Source organism: Rana temporaria, chromosome 1, assembly GCF_905171775.1.
Source record: "Rana temporaria chromosome 1, aRanTem1.1, whole genome shotgun sequence".
Classification (NCBI taxonomy): Eukaryota; Metazoa; Chordata; class Amphibia; order Anura; family Ranidae; genus Rana; species Rana temporaria.
In genome coordinates this window covers 174,553,798-174,578,236 of record NC_053489.1, presented here as the reverse complement: position 1 = coordinate 174,578,236, position 24,439 = coordinate 174,553,798, and the positions used below count along the sequence as shown (strand labels likewise).

Here is a 24,439-nt window from a genome sequence, read left to right as displayed (position 1 = left end):
CTACATCCCACAATGCCCACTAAACACAAAAAAATAAATGTGCATTACCACACTTTTTAAATGCAGTCAAATGCCTGAAACCTCTCTGGAATCAGATTCAGAACAGACTGGATCATAAAGGTTCCAGATATTATGGAGACTGAACATTAGGTGGCGAGACGACAAAGTGTATTTCATCTGGGTCACCTGGCTCTGCTAAAGCACCACCTCAACCATGTTGCCTTCAACAACAAGAGAAATGGGAAGCAAAATCACTTTAGGGGGTCATTATGCTTGCTGTATTGCCCCACTGGCTAGACAGGGGGTACATTTCTCTTCTGCAGAATCTGCATCTAATCCTCTCTTTTAAGATGGTGAGCCAGCCTGCACCATTTTGTTTGTGGTTACTGAATTCTGATTGTTCTCATAACCATGTTACTCAGCCTTGCATAGCCCCCCTGCCCCATGTACCCTACTTCCTATCCTGTCTTACCTCTTCCCACCTGTCTCTCCATCCCTTTCCCCACCCTTCTTTCTCTTAACGTTTTTCTTCACACTGCCCAACCCAGTGAAGCCTACCTAGTTCCAACCTCTGGGATCACTGTTGACTTGACTAAAGCCCAGTACACACTATAAGAAAATTGAACGACCGTCTGGATACCTCGATGTTTCACAGCAAGTCGAAACTGAGGACAAAGGATTTTTTTGTTGTTTATTATTTCTGATCTTGCGCAGTCTTTCGTATCTGATTTTTCTTGTACAAAAACAGCATATATTAGACAAAAATCGTTAGATGTGATGTGCTGTGATGTGTTTCAGTTATCTTGCAAACCTGGCCTGTTAGTGAGTCCTGAGGACAGGAGTTGAGAACCACTGCTCTACACTCTATCTAAAACAAAAAAAAGTGTTGCCTTTGCTTTAATTTAAAGAGGAAATGCAGTCTGCTCACATAATTTGTAATAAAAACATCTTTGCCATTCTGAAGCTTCCCTCCAACCACTTTACATATATTTTATATATTCTGTACTTGCCAAATATGCTGCAGAAATCTCCCTCCACTGAGTCTGGCTGCAGCCATTTTAACTGTGGGAAGCTGAAGCTGCTGCCTTTTCACTTCCTGGATTTACACAGACACACAAAGGCACACCTCCAGCTCTGAAGCCCTGCAAGCTCTTGTTGGCCCTCTTATGACTCATCCCACCTCCCTTCCTGGCAAACTCTCATAGGAGTGAGAGAGAGAAAGAGAGCTGTGCATGATGTTATAAGCCTAGGCTTTTTACCAGAAAAGAAACAAGAAGTGGGCTGTATAAGGTATTTACTGGCAGAAAAAAAAATGTTTTACTATCCAAAGTTAAAACAACAAGGGCAGAAGATTTAATAAATGGAAAGTTTAAAAAATGACTGAAGGTCCGCTTTACGATAAAATATGTCGTTTTGCCTTGAACACTGTTGTGATGATTCCTGAGAGCATTAGCTTTTTACTGAATGATTAATTTGACTGAAATTTCTATTTAATGTTACAATAAATTTGTCATATTGTAGGACAGATCAGCGAAGTCAGATTTTGTAAGCTAGATTTGTGTACGTTTTCGCAATTAAAGGACAAGCTTTTATATATCCATTGTACAATGAAAAGCTAGTGCAAAATGGATGCATTTATATCTATAGCATTCCTGTACTTACAGTATATCTATTTGGCGATAAGGGGAAAATCTGACACTAAACACTATTAACCAAAAGTTATTAATTCAAGATCCTGTGTCCAAACATCTAATTTGCCAGAAATCTGCAAATGACCTCAATGTCATATTAGTAATTTTCCAAATGGCAAGCATTTTCCATGCACACTAGACTTCCTCTTATATAAACAGGATGTTTTCCCCATGTCTGTTGAAAGATACATTTAGGAGAACTGATGATAGATATGTATATACAAGGTAACATTTTCCAATGGACACCTCCTAGATCAACCAACATTGAAAAACATTTAACAAATAAAATCATTAGTGACCTGAGATTTTTTTTGTTGTGCAGCTTAGACAGATTTACAGAGATAACGCTAATGTACTTTCATCTGAAACTCACCCTTTTTCTCCATTTTCTTCATGTCTCTGAGTTTTTCAATGTTGTGGGGATCACTCAGCCAGAGCTGCATGCGGACGAATGGCTCCCTGCCCTTCAGACTGAGCTTATGCCATGGTTTGGGCCTTGACAGCAGATCTGATACAGAACCCTGAGTCAGCCCCAAGATGCTTTCTCCAAACAACCTCTGACCTTTAAAGGACGAATCAATATATTATTTTTACAGCATCTGTAACATAAGATAAATAACGGCAACCTGTGTACGGTATATAGTAATTTTACATTATAGAGCATGTTGTTTCAGATCAATGCCAGGGAAGCTTGAGCATTTGCATCAATAATTGGCAGAGTTTTTTTGGCCAGAATAGGTAACATTTTTATGTCTATGGGCTCTGCCCAAAACCCTTTGCAACCAATTCCAAAAGAAACAACTAAACTGGCAGGTTCTCCCTGTGAGAAGTAGATCTGGCAGCCTGCTGGAAGACGTTGGAACCTTCCTGGCCGGTAGAACACAATGATTACTGCTACCAGTTATAGCCACCAGCAGTAATCACATGCCAAAAATTTGACGGGCTGGTTGTACTGAAGTCAATCGATGTACAACAAGCCTGTTCATACAGGGATTGAAATTTGATCCATCTACTGCCAGCTTTAGGGGTCCATTTTTACTAATTGTGGGTTATATGGATGCAGTGACACCAACGACTGTCACATAAACTTGGATGCTGCTAACTTTTATTAAGCTGTAAAGCAGGCCATAGATGACTTGATCGGTTGTCTTTCCTTCCACCACCGGAGGAAGGAGTAAAGAAACTGGTTGATTCCTCCATCAACACAGTCAGTATTGATGGGGGAATGCCTCCTGCAGTGCTAATGTGTTCTGCCGGAAGGGTGGCACGGGGAGCCTTCTCGCCTAGCAGAACACAATGATTTCTGCTAGTGGCCATAGCCTCTGGCAGTAATCACATGTAAAAAAATCCTACAGGCTGGTTGTACCCAAGTCAATCAATGGATTGACTTGGTGTACAAACAACCTGCCCATAGATGGCTGTTTCAGCAGGGAATTTTGATCCATGTATGGCTGGCTTTATTAAATACACACTGAATAGGTAATTTTACTTGTAAAGTATTTAAATGGACAGCTAAAAATTAGCTCTGCACTGGTGTCCCTTCAGGGCTCTGTTTTCAACTGGCCTAGGATAGGACTTCTATGTCATAGAGTTCTTCTCTCCCAGGCACATGTCAAGTGGTGTAGTTGGCAGAAACTACTGCCAGTTGACACTCAAGGTCCCAATCTGTGCAGCAGATCTATTGTGAGTCAGAATTTTAGTACTGATTGCTGTCAAATGTGTTGCAGCCTCACTGCTTGTCTAAATGTAAGCAAAACGATTTACATTGTAGTTATCTGCACCTGTAAACAGCAGCTTATTATAATGTCTCTGTTTTTTTTGTGTATATATATATATATATATATATATATATATATATATATATACATACATATATATATATATATATATATATATATATATATATATATATATATATATACATACATATACACACAAGTGGCTGGGGCAAACCTGAAAATACAAACATTTTTTTTTCTTAATAAATGCCTATTTTCGTAAAGTTGTTTGTACCCTGATTCTGTGAACTACTTCTTTCCCTACTCTCTTTAGTCTAGTGCAGTGATGGCGAACCTTGGCACCCCAGATGTTTTGGAACTACATTTCCCATGATGCTCAGCTACACTGCAGAGTGCATGAGCATCATGGGAAATGTAGTTCCAAACCATCTGGGGTGCTACGGTTCGCCATCACTGATCTAGTGTTTTCTCTGTTCTCTAACTTTATTTCATGCTGTTCATATAAAAATTGTTTATTGTTATAAAAGCTGCGCTACCCTTTTTACATGAAAGTGCAAAGATGTATATAAGGTCAAATCAATACATATAAAGTGTAAAGTGCAAAGATGTATATAAGGTCAAATCAATACATATAACGTGTAGCCAATAAAAATAAAGTAATGTGTTAATATTAATAAAGTGTGCAAAATAAAGTGGACACAGCAACAAGACACAAGATAGGTATACTGCATCTGAAAGGCCTCTCCCGGTCAAGGATTTCAAAGCAGACTGGGGTTTTGAAATGTTATGTTCTTTTGAAGAAGCACAAAGAAACGGGCAACGTTGAGGACCACAGACACAGTGGTCGGCCAATTAAACTTTTTGCAGCACATTAAAGACACATCGGGCCAGATCCACAAAGAGCCGGCGTAATGTAAAAATTCCCATTTAAGTTACACTGCCTTAAAATTTCTACCTAAGTGCCCGATCCACAAAGCACTTACCTAGAAATTTTCGGCTGTGTAACTCAAATTCCACCGGCGCAAGGCGTTCCTCTTCAAATGGAGGCGATTCCCATCTAAATTAGGCGCACTCCCGCGCCGGCCGTACTGTGCATGCTCGTGACGTCATTTTCCCGACGTGCATAGCGCGAAATTACGTTACGCCGAGCTTTGTGGATCGCGCCGGGTCAATAAAGTTGCATCGGGAAAAAAAAAGATACGGCGGGAAATTTTTTTTTTAAACAAAAAAAAAACGCGTCGCTGGACAGAAGGGTCTGCTTTTACAAGGTGTAAACAGTTTACACTTTGTAAAAGCAGCCCTAATTTTACCAATTGCAAACTAAAACTTACGGAGAAAAAACGAAGCTGAAAAGCTTTGTGGATCTCCGTAAGTGCTAATTTGCATACCCGAGGCGGCATTTAGACGTGAAATGCCCCCAGCGGCGATTGCGGTACTGCATCCTAAGATCCGGCAGTGTAAGTCCCTTACACATGCCGGATCTTCTGTCTATCTCTTGGAAACTGATTCTGTGGATCAGTTCCAAAGATAGAAACAGGGATACGACGGCGTATCAGTAGATACGCCGGCGTATCCCTTTTGAGGATCTGGCCCATCATGCTTACTTTCAATATCCGAATATGTCCAGCAGTGCCATCAGCACAGAACTGGCGTAAACCAGTGGAACCCAGGTATAACCATCTACTGTCTGGAAACGTCTTCACGGAAGAATTGCTGCCAACAAGCCATACATGATGTGGAAACAAAGCTAAGTGACCCAACTATACACAAAAACATAGGAACTGGGGTGCAGAAAAATGGTAGCAGGTGCTCTGTACTGATGAGTCAACATTTGTAATATTTGTTTTACAATAATAAGTGTCTGCAGGCAAAAGTGGAGCATGGTGGAGGTTCCCTGCAAGTTTGGGCCTGCATTTCTGTAAATAGAGTTGGGGATTTGGTCAGGAACAATAGTGTCCTCAATGCTGAGAAATACAGGCAGATATTTATCTATCATACCATACCTCAGAAAGGCATGTGATTGACCCCAAATGTATGCTGCAGAAGGACAATGACCCTAAACATGCAACCAATGTCCTTAAGAACTATCTTCAAAGTAAAGAAGGAGTAATGGAAGTGATGGCTTGGCCCCCACACAGCCCTGATCTCAACGTCATCAAGTCTGTCTGGGATTACATGCAGAAACAGAAGGATTTGAGGCAGCCTACATCCACAGAAGATCTGTGATTAGTACTCCAAGATATTTGGAAAAACCTTCCTGCCAAGGTCCTTCAAAAAGTGTGTGAAAGTGTACCTAGAAAGATTAATGCTGTTTTGAAGGCAAACGGTGGTCACACCAAGTACTGATGTGATTTGGATTTCTCTTCTATTCATGCACTTTCCATTTTGTTAACTGATAAAAATAAACTGCAGGATTAACACTTCTTTTTCTGAAAACATTCCTAATTTACAGCATTTTTTCACACCTTGCCTAAAACTTCTGCACAGTACTGTATATTCCATCTGTCGCATATGTAATAACAAATTTAGTGTTGAATTAGTAGTAGACCCATTGCCTGAAATGCCAATGAAATTGATAAAACCCCCACCACCCTGAGTAAAGCTTGCTTTGTTAAGTTATCTGTATTTAAATGGGTTTCTGCTTGGCACATCACCAACCCAAAGCCTACTAATTACCTGGCTTCCACTGAGTGTGAACCTTAGAGAGTCATCACAAATGGTAGTATATGTTTGGTAATTACTCTCAGCAGCTAATTTATAAATATGCTTCATGTTAGTGAAGAAGGTTGTGAAACTTGTTGTAACAGATAAAAAAATGGGACTGATATGAGCATGATAACATAGGGACAGAAGAATTTACTTTTCCTACCAAAGTTACACGGGTCATTATTGAATTCCAAAGACAAAGAAAGTGTGTGGGTTTTGCCACATTTCTTAAAAAATAAATACATTGGCAGAGGTGGGGTGTGACCTAAAGTGGATGTGACATATCCTTGATTGCTGCGAAACACTCTAGAGGTTTATTTACTAAGGGTAAATAGACTGGGCACCTTGCAAGTGCAGTTGCACTCATTTTCCCCAGAGCTTAGTGAACGTGGTGAAGCTTCACTTTGTAAAGAATACCCAATCAGATGTTCTGGAAGCCTAGTTATAGTGGATATCACTATGCACTGGACACTGCAATATAACTTAATTTTTTAGCCTACTTATAAAATACAGGCTGCAGTGTAGATGGTGCAGGGTCTTAAGGTAATCACAAAGAGAACTATGTTTTGAAGAAAAGGTTGCTTAAAGCGGAGGTTCACCCATAGAGAACACATTTTCCCCTTAGATGAATGCTCGTTTTGTCTAGGGGAATCGGCTAGTTGTTTTAAAATATGACCTGTACTTACCCGTTTACGAGATGCATCTTCTCCGCCGCTTCCGGTTACGAGTGACGCGATGGATGCGACTGTCGGAAGCCTCTCGGAAGACTGTCAATCAAGAAGGAACGCCCGCTCCCGAAGACCCATACCCGGAAGCGAAGGAGAAGATGCATCTCGAAAACGGGTAAGTACTGCTCATATTTTAAAACAACTAGCCGATTCCCCTAGACAAAACGAGCAGGAATCTAAGGGGAAAAGGTAAAAAAATAAATAAATGGGTGAACTCCCGCTTTAACCACACGATATACGTCGGCAGAATGGCATGGCTGGGCACAAGCACGTACCTGTACGTGTCTCTTTAAGGCCCAGCCGTGGGGTCGCGAGCGTGCCGCCGGCAGCGCACCCGCGACCCGGTCTGAAGCTCCGTGAGCGCGCCCCCGGGACCCGCAGACCCGATCGCCCCTGGTGTCCTGCGATCAGCCACCGATGCTGAAGAACAGGGAGAGGTGTGTGTAAACACACCTTCCCCGTTCTTCATTGTGACAATGTCATTGATCGTCTGTTCCCTGATATAGCGAAAGACGATCACTGACGTCACACGTCCAGCCCCGACCCCTACAGTTAGAAACACATATGAGGTCACACTTAACATCTTCAGCGCCCCCTAGTGGTTAACTCCTAAACGGCAATTGTCATTTTCACAGTAATCAATGCATTTTTATAGCACTTTTCGCTGTGAAAATGACAATGGTCCCAATAATGTGCACAAATTGTCCGATGTGTCCGCCATAATGTCGCTGTCATAAAAAAAATCGCTGATCGCCGCCATTAGTAGTAAAAAAAAAAATATTAATAAAAATGCCATAAAACTATCCCCTATTTTGTAAACTTTTGGTTTTAACTGACTTCAAATCCTATTAAGCACCCCCACAATCTTCAGTGTCAACCCACTAAATGCTTTGGCAGTTGGGGAGAAGCAAGATGTTTACAGAGCAGGAAATTGCCTGTGGCTTATATAGCACTACCCCCAAAGGAGCTGCTGGTTTGTTTTGGGTCTCACGTTACCTCTGTATCTCCGCCAACTAGGGTACTTGATGAGAGCTGCAGTAAAGGGAATGTTCTGTGCTTTTATTACCCAACAGGGTAAAATGATAGAAGTAAATGGAAGGTGAGGAGATAGCAGAATGGAAGATAGCAAATTCAGGTGTAACTGGATAGGGAAACAGTCCTGCTTCCAACGACAACTTTACATTGCCACTCTAGCCAGAGTGGGTATAGTGCATTTGGACAGGCCTCTTTTACCAGCCTGGCAGCCAGAGTGTCACTCGAACTTAGGATTAAGTCTTTGCCACAGACCCTCCTAAAGGTTGGAGACAATTATGGTCCGGAATCCTCTTTCAGTAGATTCAGCACCCGGATCTCCTTCAGGTAGTTTTGGTCAAATTAGCAACTGACAGGCGACCAACATCCAGCCTCTCAGAACCAAGGTTGTCCTCCGATGAATGGACAGGCCCCTCCTGGAACACCAGCCATGTGCTTGGTATCCTTCGGACAGACTCCTCATCAGTCAGCTTCCTCCAATTGGACGGACAGCTCAGGACCACCTTCAGATTGGGGACCCAGTCGATCACTGGGCCCGCACAGCAGATCAATTGCTCCGGGCCAACGTGGTCCCGGAACCAGGAACAATGCGCCACGCGCCACCCAATGGTGGGGGCCACAAGAGGAAGAACCACAAGAGAAATGGCGTCTGCCCCTAAAAACCCCTCCCCAGCATGCACAGCAAGGCGATCACCTTCCCTGATTGGCTGCTGGGGGGAAATATCCAACCGCACTTGACTCCACTGCTGCCACCTATCGTCCCGGGGCGGAACTCACTCCCCCGGCAACGACAGAATGTACAGTCAGCACAGCCAAAGCTAGAGCAGAGGCCCCAAATTTAAACAATTAGACTAGTTCAGAGCCAACTTTCCCTTAAATTTCCAATAGCACCGGCTCTGAACATAGCCAGGCGCTACACTTATAGAAATAATTGTGCTTACACATGTGTAAGACTGGCAAGACTCTGCCAGACATTCTATGAAAGCTGGTCAGACATGTTACAGGAGCTTGTCACGTGACCCTAAACATGCCACAGGAACTGGTCATACACTGCAGACAAGCTACAGGTGCTTTAGACACTATGGACACGCTAAAGCAGCTGGTCAGACACTGCTGACATTCTACAGGAGCTTATCAGGTACTGTGGATACATTAAAATACATGATCAGAAAGTGCAGACATTCTACAGGAGCTTACCAGACAGGTGCAGACTTGCTACAGGAGCTTGTCAAACACTGCACACATTCTACAGAAGCTTATTAGATACCAAGGACAAGCTACAAGAAATTATCAGAAACCTAAGACATTAAACATGAGCTTATCAGACAATGTGAACATGCTACAGAAGATAGTCAAACAGTGCAGACATGCTAGAAGATCTTATAAGATACTGCACACACGATACAGGAGATGGTCAGACACTGCAAACATACTACAGAAGCTTGTCAAACACTGCAGACATACTATAGGTGATGGCAAGACACTGCAGACTTGCTATAGTAGCTTGTCATGTGACTACAGACACAACGCTGAAGGTCAGACACATTACAGGAGCTTTTCAGACATTGCGGATATTCTACAGTAGCTACAGGAGCTGATCAGTACCTGCAGAATTACTTACTAGAGGAATAGGTCAGGGTCTGCATTCATACCACAGGAGCTGGTCAGGGACTGAGGCATAGCTCCCAACTGTCCCTGATTTCGAGGGACTGTCCCTGATTTGGAGCAATGTCACTCTGTCCCTCATTCCTCCTCATTTGTCCCTCATTTTGGTCTGATCTATATAGATGTAAATAAAATGCACTTTTTATCTATCAAAAAGTGTTTTCCAGCGCTAAACCTTTCATCTGATTTCTAAATTGCTGCATTTGTAAATTCAAAAAGCCAATATAAAGGAACAGGAGTGGTAAAAAAGCAATTGTAAAAGCCAATCTTGTTTTTTTGTACAATTCTCCTTTAAGGGGGCGTGGCAAGGGTGTGTGTCTTATGCCTGCATACTTTTGCTGATAGGTGTCCCTCATTCCCATCTCAAAAAGTTGGGAGGTATGCTGAGGATTTACCACAGGAGCTGGCCAGAGATTGCAGGCTTACTACAGGGACTGGTCAAAAACTGTGGAATTATTTACTACAGATGCTGGACAGGGACTGCAAAGTTATTTTCAAAGCTGGTTCTGAACTGAGGCCTGGTCAGAGATTGCAGAATTACTATAGGAGTTGGTCGGGGGCTGCACACTTAGTAGAGTAGCTGGGCAGAGACTGTGGAGGACTGTTCAGGGGCTTTGAACTTCCTACAGGACTTCCAGCTGCTCAAGAACTACAGACATGAACTAGTCAGGGACTGAAGTTTCATATGCTCATTGAAGGAGATTTTGCAATCAGATCTTTATTTGAAATAATAAAAAAATAGAAAACTCTGACAAAAGCAAGGGGAGATGGGGTTATCAGATTATGTGTCTGTGAATCTTGAATGTGATGTTGCACAGTGCCTTGACAAAGTATTCATACCCCTTGACATTTTCCACATTTTGTCATGTTGAAACCAAAAACTTAAATGTATTTTATTGGGATTTTATGTGATAGACCAACACAAAGTGGCACATAATTGTGAAGTGGAAGGAAAATGATAAATGGTTTTAATTTTTTTTTACAAATAAATGTGTGAAAAGTGTGACGTGCATTTGTATTCAGTCAATACTTTCTAGAACCACCTTTCGCTGCAATTACAGCTGCAAGTCTTTTTGTGTATGTCTCTACCAGCTTTGTACATCTAGAAAGAGACATTTTTGCCCATTCTTTTTTGAAAAATAGCTCAAGCTCTGTCAGATTGGATGGAGAGCATCTGTGAACAGCAATTTTCAAGTCTTGCCACAGATTCTCAATTGGATTTAGGTCTGGACTTTGACTGGGCCATTCTAACATGTGAATATGCTTTGATCTAAATCATTTCATTGCAGCTCTGGCTGTATGTTTAGGGTCGTTGTCCTGCTGGAAGGTGAACCTCCACCCCAGTCTCAAATCTTTTGCAGACTCTAACAGGTTTTCTTCTAAGATTGTCCTGTATTTGGCTCTATCCATCTTCCCATCAACTCTGACCAGCTTCCCTGTCCCTGCTAAAGGAAAGCATCCCCAAAACATAATGCTGCCACCACCATGTTTCCCGGTGGGGATGGTGTGTTCAGGGTTATGGGCAGTGTTAGTTTTCCACCATACATAGCATTTTGCATTTAGGCCAAAAAGTAACATTTTGGTCTCATCTGACCAGAGCACCTTCTTCCACATTTTTGCTTTGTCCCCCACATGGCTTCTCGCAAACTGCAAATGGGACTTTTTATGGCATTCTTTCAATAATGGCTTTCTTCTTGCCACTCTTCCATAAAGGCCAGATATGTAGAGTGCATAACTAATAGTTGTCCTGTGGGCATATTCTTCCACCTGAGCTGTGGATCTCTGCAGCTTTTCCAGAGTTATCATGGACCTCTTGGCTGCTTCTCTGATGAATGCTTTCCTTGCCCGGCCTGTCAGTTTAGGTGGATGGCCATATATTGGTAGGTTTGCAGTTGTGCCATACTCTTTCCATTTTTGGATGATGGATTGAACATCTCCAAGAGATGTTCAAAACTTATTTTTTATACCCTAACCCTGCTTTAAACTTCTCCACAACTTTTGCCGCGTACACACGATCAGTCCATCCGATGAAAACGGACCGATGGACCGTTTTCATCGGTTAACCGATGAAGCTGACTGATGGTCAGTCACGCCTACACACCATCGGTTAAAAAAACGATCGTGTCAGAACGCGGTCACGTAAACCACGTACGACGGCACTATAAAGGGGAAGGTCATATCCAATGGCGCCACCCTTGGGGCAGCTCTTGCTGATTCCGTGTTACTGCGTGTTAGTAAAAGTTGGGTTCGAGGCGGTTCATGCTTTTCAGTCTCCGTGCTTTGCAGATAATTTTCTTGGGTTCAGTTTGTGCTTGTGGGTTCGTATCTGTTTTTCAGTGCTTGCAGACAGGTCGTAGTTTTGCAGTGCGTTCCTGTCCGCTCGATTTCTGTTTTTCAGTTTGTTCTTTACAGGCCTTGCTGTACTTGGTTGCTTTCTGTTTTAAGTGTTCTGCCATCATACAAGTGATACAGAAGGTCTATATTAAGGTAAGTTGTCTCCTTTCAAGTAAGCTTTGTAAGCTTTGAATGCTCCTTTTTTGGCCTACATGCATATTTCCCTTCACTAACCTGTCCAGCATGCTATCCTAGGCCCAAACACAGCTAGCCTTGTCTGTTTTCAACTTTTTTGTGGTCTGCTCCATTGTAGTTCTGCCCCCCCCCCTTAAAATGTGTCCCAATGTATTTTTTCTCATTCCATTTTGGCAGAGTGCTAGAGGGTTTCTTTTTCTGGGCCCAAACTCAGCTAGAACCCCCCCCCCTTTAAAATGTTTAATGACCCATCAGAGGGTTGAGGAGTCTGATAATTGGGCCTATTTTAGTTCTGGCATGAAATTAGCACTCCACTAATAAATGTTATACTGATGTTGGACAAGGATGTCTTTTGTATTGTGATTGCAATGTTTATGTGCCAAAGTACAAATTTTTGTTTTTGTTTGACTCCACAGTTTCCTTCCACGCCACAGGAATGGCAGACTGTGGCTTCCCAATTGGCCCAGCGGTAGGACTTCTCTAACTGTGGAGGGGCAATAGATGGGAAACACGTCTGCATAGTGCCGCCACCCCGTTCAGGGTCATACTATTTCAACTACAAAGGTTTTCATAGTATTGTGTTGATGGTGTCGGCACAGTACGAGTTTTTGCATGTGGACGTGGGGAAGAACGGCCGGATGTCCGATGGTGGAGTCTTTGCGCAGATGGAGTTTGCCCACCGTCTTCAGACTGGTGGCCTGGCCCTGCCACGGAATGAAGACAATGTGGAGGGACTTCCTTTTGTGTTTTTTATCGCAGATGAAGCTTTCAGGCTTGGACCACACCTCATGAGGCCATTTCCCCAGAGGACTCTCACCCCAGAGAGGAGGGTTTTTAATTACCGGCTGGCCAGAGCCCGGAGGGTTGTCGAGAATGTGTTTGGGATAATGGCCAGACGATTCCGCCTGTTCCAAACAACCATCCACATGGTGGACTATAAACTGAACACTGTCATTTTTCCTGCTGCATTTTTCATAATTATTTGCGCAGGCATTCAGAGACCTACCTTTCAAACAATGGGCCTGAGGCCAGACAATCATCTGAGAACCTGACTGGCCTAAACACTGGCCGTACTGGATTGGCCCCCCGAACTGCTCGAGATGCCTGTGATATATACGTGGAGTACTTCACTGGTAGGGGGGCCATTGCTATGCCAGACCATATTTCTTTGAAAACAAACAAAAAAAAACAGAGGAGCATGTCCCAGCTGGAGGAAGAGTGTCTGCAGGTCATTAGGGAAGCAGCTTCCATCATGAGGGCTGCCTTAACCCTGTTGAGGGCTACAGCACCTACATTGCTGACCAGCTGCAAAAAATGGATGAGCGACAACGGGCCCTGGCAGAGGATATTTTAGCCCGAGTATATGATGCGATTCATCGACAAATATTGCACTTTTAAAAACCTGTGGGAAATCAAAAATCCATCCTATTCTAACAAGAATGTTCGAAGGGCAACAATTGACCAATTGGTCACTTATATGCAGACCTGGATACCAGAGCTAACTTCCACCATGATAAGCAATAAAATCAATAACATGAGGAATGCTTACAAGAAGCGTTTGATACAGGTCCGTGCTTCTCGGAGGTCAGGAGCAGCAGCAGATGAAGTACAGGAGCCCAAGCTGTGGTACTATAAACACCTCAGTTTTCTGGACGATCAGATCGAGGCCAGAGAATCACTTTCCAGTCTTCCTTCCACCCTTACCTCCACCGTTCCCTCCAGCGTTCCCTCCAGCGTTCCTTCCACTGTTGCCCCCACCCCTGCAGAGGGTGCTGCGGAGCTGGCTGAGATTGAGGAGCCAGATCTGAACATCTTCAGTCAGGTATAGTAGTTTACAACATATTTCTTGGCCTCAAATAATTTTTGGTTTAACAAGATGTTTTTTGAACCAAACTGAAAGCTTGAAAACCCAAACAAAAGTCGTGGGCAGAAAATATAGTGACAGGGATGCCAACTGCAGGAGTCAGAATGAGAGTCTGTTTAATTTACAAAAAAAAACAAATAAAAAAATGCAACAGTCATGAGCTTTAAAAAAACATGTTCCTTTTTTGGACACAGGAAGAGATCAGCCAAGAGGAGGAGGCTCCGGAATGAGACAGCCAGGAGGAGGAAGGGGTGAGTGGCAGACAGGAAGAGACTGGGCCGAGTGACAGTCAGCAGGTGCCCAGGCACATTCTCCTCCTCCTGCTGCCACATTCTCACCACCTGCAAGGGGCCGTGGAGGGAGCCGTGAAAGGAAGGCTGCAAGGAAGACCAGAAAGTGAATCCGTGACTTCAAGCTGATCTGCCAGAAAACTGAGGTTGTTGTTGTAGTACCACAGCTTGGGGTTATGTATGACATCTGCTGCTGCTTCAGATTTCTGGGATTTGGGGAGCACATTGTGAGGTTATTGATTTTGATGTTTATCATGGTGGAATGAGCCTTTGGGCTTCAAAGTTTACATAGATTTGGCTGAGTGCTCAATTGTTGCCCTTCATGTTTAATTGTTTGAAATAGAATAAATGGAGATTTAATTTATTGTGTTTTTGTGTTTTTCTGGTGAATAGCTATAAAACATTTCAGAAATACAATGTGTAATTAACAAGGGAAACAACCTCCTTGGGGGGGGGGGGGGACACAATTTGGTGTGGTAACTTGATTAAAAAAAAACTGAAATTTAAATAAAAATAAAAAAAATGTGGAGTACAAAAAAATATTTTGGAGATCTGGCTTTTTTTTTTTTTAAAAGGATTATTCATGAGATCACAAGCCAAAAATAAAGAAGGCAGTATGGGAGAACTCTGTCAAAATACCATCAGCAAAACAACATCTTTATTCTAGCAATAGAACAAAGAAAAAAAAAGCTGCAATAAACGAGGGACTAATTTTAAAAATGTAGAATGTGCCATCTCCATAATGAATGCTAGTTTTACCAGAACGAGCGCTCCCGTCCCCTAATTTAGTCTGAGCATGCATGGATTTTTAACCGATGGTTGTGCCTACTAACGATCGTTTTTTCCCATCGGTTAGGAATCCATTGGTTAAATTTAAAACAAGTTGGCTTTTTTTTAACCGATGGTTAAATAACCGATGGCGTCCACACGATCGGTTTTGACCGATGAAAACGGTCCATCAGACCATTCTCATCGGTTTAACCGATCGCGTGTACGCGGCATAAATCTCTGACCTGTCTGGTGTGTTCCTTGGCATTCATGATGCTGTTTGTTTATTGAGGATCTCTAACAAACCTCTGAGGGCTTCACAGAACAGCTGTATTTATACTGAGATTAAATTACACACAGGTGGACTATTTACTAATTAGGTGACTTCTGAAGGCAATTGGTTCCACTCAATTTTCATTAGGGGTATCAGAGTAAAGGGGGCTGAATACAAATGCCACACTTTTCACATATATATTTGTAAAAAAAAATGGAAATCCATTTTATAATTTTTCCTTCCACTTCACAATTTTATGCCACTTTGTTTTGGTCTATCACATAAAATCACAATAAAATTAAGTTTTTGGCTTAACATGACAAAATGTGGAAAATATCAAGGGGTATGAATACCTTTTCAAGGCACTGTATCACAAATCATCTCTAATATGTATATACATCAGGAAGTAACACAAACACTGACTGTGTATGACTGATTCCATGAACTTCTAAGTGATGCAAATTGCTGATAGAAGATTTAAATAAACTGTAAGTCATCACGTTGCTTTGCATTCACGTAAAATGAGTGTCACTTCCAGAGACGAGGAAAAGGGAACTTTATAAATAGATTAGTATCACGTGAGTGTCTTATAAGCATACTGTACACACTCTACACCATGAAACACAGCATTGCATTTTGTTAGTATATGCTCTGCATGGAGTGTGTTGTCCATATACATGCAGTGTTTTGCAATAGATGAGCTCCACCTCTCCAAACCACCAAACTCCATATAAAACCCATATAGTATATAGGTATTGCACTGTTCAGACATTCTAAAAGGAAATCATAGGAAGCTCATGTTTTACACAAATTTCAATAATGTTTGTACATTTACCTAAATTATTGTCAGTCAGCACTTCCTTCACCCTCTTTGTAATGGAGTATGTGTCCAGCTCCGGAGACATGGCCACAATCTCCTGGATCCCAGCTGCTGCCAACTGGTGAGGACCTGGGAAGGATCGACCACTTAAGGAGGAAGTAGATCGGCTTTCTGGCTGCTGATTTTCTTTGCTGCTTTCAAAGCTCAACATAAGAGGCTCAGTTGAACTTCGTTCTTGATCTGAAGGGCTTGGTGGTGGAGATGGGGATGGTTGCGTTTCCAAAGGGCTTGCTGTCCCTTCAAAAGAAAGATAAACTATTATTTTCTGTGCTTGTAAAACTATTTCACTGATAGAAATATTTTATTAGCCTGCTTGTCCCTCCTATAGTTATATTAAAGCAAACCAAGGAAATTAGAGCGTTAGCTCCCCTTCCCCCAGTTTTATTTATTTATTTTTGGAGCATGATAATGGAACTTGTGGCTTCATCCTCCCAGCAGGCTTTGTAGTGTGTCCATGTGTGGCTGATTTTACATTGTTTGCTATCATGTTCTCATAGACACAATATTATATACCGTATATTGTTTCTGCTGCAACATGTCAGTGGACAGTGCTTTGGATAAAAAATGACTGCACAGCTGCATTGCATTGCTGAAGATACATTTGACACCCAGCCTGCAGGTGAATTGATCCACAATTTGGACAGACTGACTCACTGCCTGACAATGACTACATAGTCCATTATTGTATAGGTAATTCCTCATCCTACTGACCACCAAAATAAAGAGGCACTTTGATTTCCAGTGATCACCAATGTAAAGAGGCATTTTCCCCCACTAACCACCAATATAAGTGCGCATTATTTCTCTCACTGACCCCCCCCCCCCCCAATGTAATAGGACATATAACACTGACCACCAATGTAAATGGACACTTCTCCATTGACCACCAATATAATGTAGTATTTTTCCTGCCACTGACCTCCACTGTAAGAGGGCACTTTCCACCAATGTAATGGGCGAATTCTGCACCAATATAAGTGGGCACTTATTCACTGACGATCAGTGTAAAGGGCACTACACTAAACTCTAATGTATAGGAGGCAATTCCAAGTTATTGAACTCTGTACACCATGCTAAAAGTTATGTACTCTGAATTGTTGCAGTCCGTATGCTGTGCTGTATGTTACATATTTTGGACTGATGTACTCAACTGTACATATACATATAACTGCATTATTTTTTTATTTTATTTTTTATATATATATTTATTACATTTTTCATACAAAAGTACAAGATTTGTTGAAGCAGGAGTAGTCTGCCAGCAAATGCAACAAAGTAAAAGACATAATACTGCATAGTAAGCAGGATAAAACTGCGTGGTCTGGAACCTACAAACATTAATTATATAACTAATAACACAGTATCTGGTCCAACAAGAGTAACTAATGGGTGGTTCTGCCAAAGTGGTGGCCAAAGGAGTAAAAGCAGGTGAACATTCACCCCGAAAACGGGTAGAAGGATTAATACAATTATGAAGAAATTTCAAACATTTCACATCAAATAATGCACTATTTGATTACATAGATTGGGTGGAATGCCTAGGGAAGGGAATATGCGGGGGTTAAGGCATTGGAGGTATCCTGGATCCTAAGTGTATTAGCAAGGTCTGCACACAGGTACCCATCCGTATAGCAGAAGGGAGTCATGTGGAAAGAGATTTCTTCTGGAGAGAAAGAGTGTTTCCTATTACATAGGTTGACCCTTGCAATCTGTACACCAAACTACTGGGCTTTGTACCAGTGGCGGTGCGTCCATAAAGGTCGCAGGACCTCCTCCCTCTCTCCTGTACTGCTCTATCACCAGTAGATAAATTCATGCATTGCATGAATCTATCTATTGTCGCCGCTGCCACCCCCTATTCAGGTGTCCGGCCCCTTGTCGGGCGCCGGCCATCTGAATTACAGCAGGGGGGGGTGTTTTTGGAAGAAAGAGGAGCTGCGCAAGTGATTGAATAAAGGTGAAATAATGTGGATTGAGCCTGAATTAAATGAAAACTCTCATAAATCAATATGTGACAATTTCATAAAAAACATGCTCCAATCATGATAATTGAAAAAAATGTGAAAAATGTACATAAGTACAATGTTGGATCGGTGAACCAGTCCAATGATTAATTATAAAGTGAAAGTACAGTGGATGGAAATCTTGTGTAGAAGGAGGGAAGGAGTAAACCTCAGTCCCCAGACGACGCTATCTCTTAGTGAAACGTACGTCGGGAGGCAGACGCACTGACGTCATCGCTTTGGATGGGAGACTGCATGATAATTGAAACATTTTTGAAAAATGTACATAAGTACAATGTTGGATCGGTGAACCAGTCCAATGATTAATTATAAAGTGAAAGTACAGTGGATGGAAATCTTGTGTAGAAGGACATTAAACTTCTTTACTTAAGCGGTACACACTATGTGAGTGTTTAAGTATTCTTGGGTCATTGATGTTGAGCTCCGCGGCCGCTGGACTTATCGAGTTCATCCAGTCTGACTGCTTGCCTTTCTTGCATTATAGATTACTACAGACCAGGAGTGGGACCACATTTTTGGCCTTGTTACAGCTTGCCTCTGGTAAGCGCATTATCCTATAGGTGGTGGTGCACGTGTGTTTATTGGTGAAAATACTGAGGTTCACTCCTTCCCTCCAAGATTTCCATCCACTGTACTTGCACGTTATAATTAATCATTGGACTGGTTCTCCGATCCGACATTGGCTGGAAACTCTCTATGATTTTTTATGATCTACTTATGGTGTACTTATGTACATTTTTCAATTTTTTTTCAATTTTCATGATTGGAGTATGTTTTTTATGAGATTTTCGCATATTGATTTATGAGAGTTTACATTTAATTCAGGCTCGATCCACATTATTTCACATTTATAAATTTTTTCTAAAAGTTTTCAATTAGCAATAATAGCGCCTCCACATTTATTCAATCATTTGCGCAGCTCCTCTTTCTTATTTTTGCTCCTATTTGAATGTGTGGTCTCACATTTTGAGCTGCTGTGAAAGGTAAGTGCCGAGCGGGGGGGCACACTGGCAACATTTGATGGGGCACAGTAGCGGTGCCGACTGATATGTGGATTCAGGACCAGCTGGATACATCTTGCTGACTGATTATATAAGCCTGTTTTGACTTGGGTGGTATAAACCTCACCAAGTCAACACCATCTGGTAAGCCTCCCCTTACATCAGTGGTGGTGTCTCTATCCTTTCACAGAGAGGGTCACATTCATGTGAGACTCTTCATTTCAACCTTGCAGTTTTTTCTACACTGCTTCGTTCTGATTTTTTCACGGATCACACTCAGTCACTTGGTGTCACTGAAATTAAGATTTCATATATATGTATGTTTGTTTACAACATTTGATATGTGTTGTTAACTGACTTTTTCACAAAAATAAGCACTACAATTTTTCATATTCACCAGTTTTTGCTTTGTCTCAGCTGTGTTGGCAGCTAATTTTTGTGTTCACTTATTGCACAGCGCAGTATATCCCATATATAATTTTTTGCACAGTAGCGGCAATTGATGAGGCACACTGGCGGCAATTGATGGGGCACACTGGCGGCATTTGATGGGGCACACTGGCGGCAATTGATGGGGCACACTGGCGGCAATTGATGGGGCACACTGGCAGTAATTGATGGGGCACACTGGCAGCAATTGATGGGGCACACTGGCAGCAATTGATGGGCACACTGGCAGCAATTGATGGGCACACTGGCAGCAATTGATGGGCCCAGTGGTGGCAATTGATGGGCACAGTGGCGGCAATTCATGGGCAGACTGGTAGCAATTGATGGGTACAGTAGCTGCATTTGATGGCACAGTGGCAACAATTTATGGGTACTGTGGCTGTATTTGATGGGCACAGTGTCTGCGCTTGTTTTTTTTTTTTCAGTTTGTTTCTGCCCCCCACCAAAAAATTTGAGCACCAGCCGCCACTGCTTTGTACAGTGTGCTACATCTTGCATGCTTCTTCACAAATATCTATATGTGACATAAAGTTACCTATTTTACAAAACTTGCACTTACTCCTAATTTAATCACTACAGAGGAAACACAGTCATGTTCACTAATTGCACAACTGTCTTTGTTTCCTCTGTATTTGTGATTTTTTTCCAGACTGGAGCTTCTAACTACATTTCTGTTTTCTGGGGGAAAAAATGACCTATGTAAGTTATAAGACTGACTTGCACCAAACTGCATGACCAAATGCAACAGTAAAATATCACACACATCATAGCAACAGGAAAAAGCTGGTTCTATGGTTAACCTGCAATGGATTGCTTTACAAGGCCATTGCCAGTATTCTAACTGGGACCTCTCTGTACCTTGTATGAACTTAATTGTTTTATATTTTCCAGAAATTTTAAATCACATGTTAACATTTGCATCTAATTTCAGTAGAACTATAGGCAAAGCTTAATTTTTTCATTTTGGATAGCGTAAGGGAGCGATATAACCCGTCTTTTTTTTTTCCTGCCATTTTTGCCCTTCACTTTTTGTCCCATAGAAAAAACACAAAGTGAGAGGAAATCCCTACAAATTAAGGGAATCTCTTGGAGCCCTTCATGTCACCAGAATTACTGTCCTAGTTGGAAGATTTCCTCTCTATTATTTTTTTACTTTCATTTATCATACTTATTGAATATAATGGTAAAAAGGACACATTTAAAGGGTGAATCTCCCTAACAGAAGCACAGACAGTAATAAAAACCTAATAGGTGTTCTAAAGCCTCTTTACTCCATTTAAAACAAACAAAAAAAAAGTTTTGTATTTAGTTATACTTAAACTAGACATATTTATCTACATAAGTTGACGTTTTACCCTCATGTGCATGTACTTGGACCATTTTCTGTTTATTCTTTTTCTACCACATCTGCTTATTGCACATAATAATTGATGCATCATCCTTGTAGATATAAAATGCTTTACCTTGTGACAGGGCAGATTGCTGGGTAATCCCTTGGCCAAGCTGATCTGTCAGCCAGAGCTGCATTCGAATGAATGGTTCTCGGCCTTTTTGAGTTAGTTTACTCCATGGTTTGGGTCTCGACAGCATGTCACTGACACTGCCCTGGGATAATCCAAGAACCTGTATGGAAAAGCACAGGCTATTGATAAGATGCAATGTGTAGTACAGACAACAAAACTGTTAAATTATAACTGCCCCCACAAATTAAGATACACCATCCTAAAGTTCCCATTGAAAAGGCACAGGCAGCATTAGAATAGCATTCAAGAAGATCCACAGTGAAAACCATTTTATATGTTCACAATCCTAAACCCAAAACCCTAAAACAGTTTTCCATATAGCTTTTCTTTCTATAATCAGCCAAAAGAGTTATGCCGTGTACACACGATCGGATTTCTGATGGGATAAAATCCAAGGGATTTTTTCGTCGGATATCCGATGAAACTGACTTTCATCAGTCTTACATACACACTATCAGACTAAATTCCGACCGTGCCAAAACGCAGTGACGTACAACACTACGACGAGCCTAAAAAAAAGGAAGTTCAATGCTTCCGAGCATGCGTCGACTTGATTCTGAGCATGCGTGGATTTTTCTCTGATGGAGTTCCACACAGACGATCGTAATTTCCTATTGGTTTTTGATCCATCGGAAAAATTTAAAACATGTTCTATTTTTTTACACCAATGGAAAAAAGACCGATGGGGCCCACACATAATTGGTTTGTCTGCAGAAAAAAGTCCATCAGACTGTTTTCATCGGATAAACCGATTGTATGTACACGGCATTAGTTCTGTGTTGATTGGATTTTATTGGAGTCAGAACTGCTTTTCTCTGCATACAAGTCAGTGGGATGAAAATGTAGCTTGAAGCAGGTTAATGCAGCTTAGAAGTGTAAATGAAAGTCAGAAGAAGGTAAACTGCACCTGTAAATGAACTGGAAGGTATATTATACTTATATTAAATGCAGGCTACGTGTACCAAAAAAAAAGAAGCCACATTTGCCCATTGATGCCCTAACCATAACAAAAATCAGCTTTACATTTTTAAGTAAGATACACATAGCAGGGATCAAAATTTCAAGTTCTAAGTTACTAGCCAGGCCTCAAGGGTTACTCGCCACCAGTTGCCCCACCCAACCCCTACCCTGCCCGCACCTAAATCTGCCCCTAAACATGCCCTCATAAATCATCTCATGAAATGACACTTAAAAATGTTTTATGCAGAATTAAGCAGCTTTATCCATGCTCATCAATGCAGCCTACCCGTGTCCACCAATGCAGCCTCACCCGTGTCCACCAATGCAGCCTCACCTATGTCCACCAATGCAGTCTGCCTGTGTCCACCAATGCAGCCTGCATGTGTCCACCAATGCAGCCTCATCCGTGTCCACCAATGCAGCTTCACCCGTGTCCGCCAGCCGGCGGTGCTCACCCCCCCTTGCTCCCAGGCAGCCCATGCAAAATGCGAGCAGGCGAGTGGATCTTTTGAGGGCTGCCTATAGTGAATCAATTTTAGGTAGAACTTTAGGACCCTGTATACATTTTTATTGAATAAAAAAAAGTTGGTTGCATAGTTTATTTTCTCGAATAAATAAATAAAAAAACAACCATGGCTGCATTCTTTATATTAATTTGGCTATTGGGAATCTCTTGTGTTACGCATTCAACCTGCTCTTTCATTCCCAGCATCCTTGAAATGCAGCTAAGGAGCTCTGAATGGCAGTGAATTATAATCCTTTGTAAAGTCTGTGTCTAGTTTGAACTAAGCAGGTTTACATGTTCTGCGTTCACATGCATGGAATTACCCCGGAGTCACCATTTCCCAGATGAAGCTCCACACTTCGAGTTAAATATACAGTTATAAATGTATTCCAATATAGTAAAGAACTAAAAAACGTTGTCACAGGGCCAAAATGTTTTAGGAGCCATAAATTAGAAAATAGGAGACAATGGGGTAGATTCACGTAGAATGGCGTATCTTTGTGCGGGCGTAACGTATCCTATTTACGTTACGCCTCCGCAACTTTTACAGTCAAGTGCCGTATTCTCAAAAGAAAGTTGCGGCGGCGTAGTGTAAATAGGCCGGCGTAAGCCCGCCTAATTCAAATTGTGAAGAAGTGGGCGTGTGTTATGTAAATTAACCATGACCCGATGTGATTGAGGTTCTTCACGAACGGCGCATGCGCCGTCCGTGGAGTTTCCCAGTGTGCATTGCTCCAAAGTACGCCGCAAGGATGTATTGGTTTCGACGTGAACGTAAATGACGTCCAGCCCCATTCACGGACGACTTACGCAAACGACGTACATTTTTCAAAATTCCATGCGGGAACAACGTCCATACTTAACATTGGTATGCCGCATGTACGCCACCATATAGCAGGGGTAACTTTACGCCGGGAAAAGCCTAACGTAAACGGCGTAACTGTACTGTGTCGGCCGGGCGTACGTTCGTGAATTCGCGTATCTAGCTGATTTACATATTTCCAGGCGTAAATCAGCGTACACGCCCCTAGCGGCCAGCGTAAATATGCAGTTAAGATCCGACGACGTAAGATCTAATAGAAATCTATGCGTAACTGATTCTATGAATCAGGCGCATAGATACGACCGCCCAGACTCAGAGATACGACGGTCGTATCTCCTTTGTGAATCTACCCCAGTATGTACTGGACTGATTTAGGAATACAATATTTTTTATCAAACTAATATTGTAGCTCAAACCAGCCGCTGACAAACTCTGTACTGCAATATCTGACAAACTCTGTGCCATGGTATTTATTTTTATTTTTAATCAGAAAAGTTTTTTATTATAAATATAAAATAATCCAGTAATAATAATAAAATAATGAACATACATTACGAAGAGTCAACATTGAAAGTCTTGTTGCACCCTAACATATTTGTGCCCTGGTGGGCCAAAAGTGTAATACACCATCCAAAACAAAAAAGAAAGAAAAGAGCCAAACAATGCAGATATAGGCCTAGGTAACACAGTTTGTGAGTGCCCTGGTATTTTAATACGTCTATGGTTTTAAAACAGTTCTGCTTAAAAAAATACCTACGTTTAAATGTATTGTTAACCTAGAAATCTATTGTTTCTCTTACTGTGCTAACAAAATACACTGTATATTTTAACTATGTTCACACAACGTCCAAATTTAGTCTAGCTAGTGCCATGTGCTCCCATTTTAAAGGAAGACAAGTCGTGTTTCAAAACACAGATTTCTAAAACAAATAATCAGCAAATATATTTCTGCTCTAGTTCCCTAAACCTCTTTGAAGATATTTTTCC

The 24,439-nt window shown here is 41.8% G+C and overlaps 1 protein-coding gene across 1 annotated transcript in view; it reads right to left on the bottom strand.

Annotated features, from left to right (window-relative positions):
* The window catches only part of CUX2 (cut like homeobox 2), a 253,849-nt gene that overhangs the window by 6,105 nt on the left and 223,305 nt on the right, over positions 1–24,439 (bottom strand). Inside the window, exons 17-19 of the mRNA XM_040352486.1 lie at positions 21,105–21,264; positions 16,122–16,403; positions 2,065–2,253 (exon numbers count right to left, since the gene is read on the bottom strand). Of these exons, the coding sequence (XP_040208420.1) occupies positions 2,065–2,253; positions 16,122–16,403; positions 21,105–21,264 (631 nt within the window). The remainder of the gene's footprint in view (positions 1–2,064; positions 2,254–16,121; positions 16,404–21,104; positions 21,265–24,439) is intronic.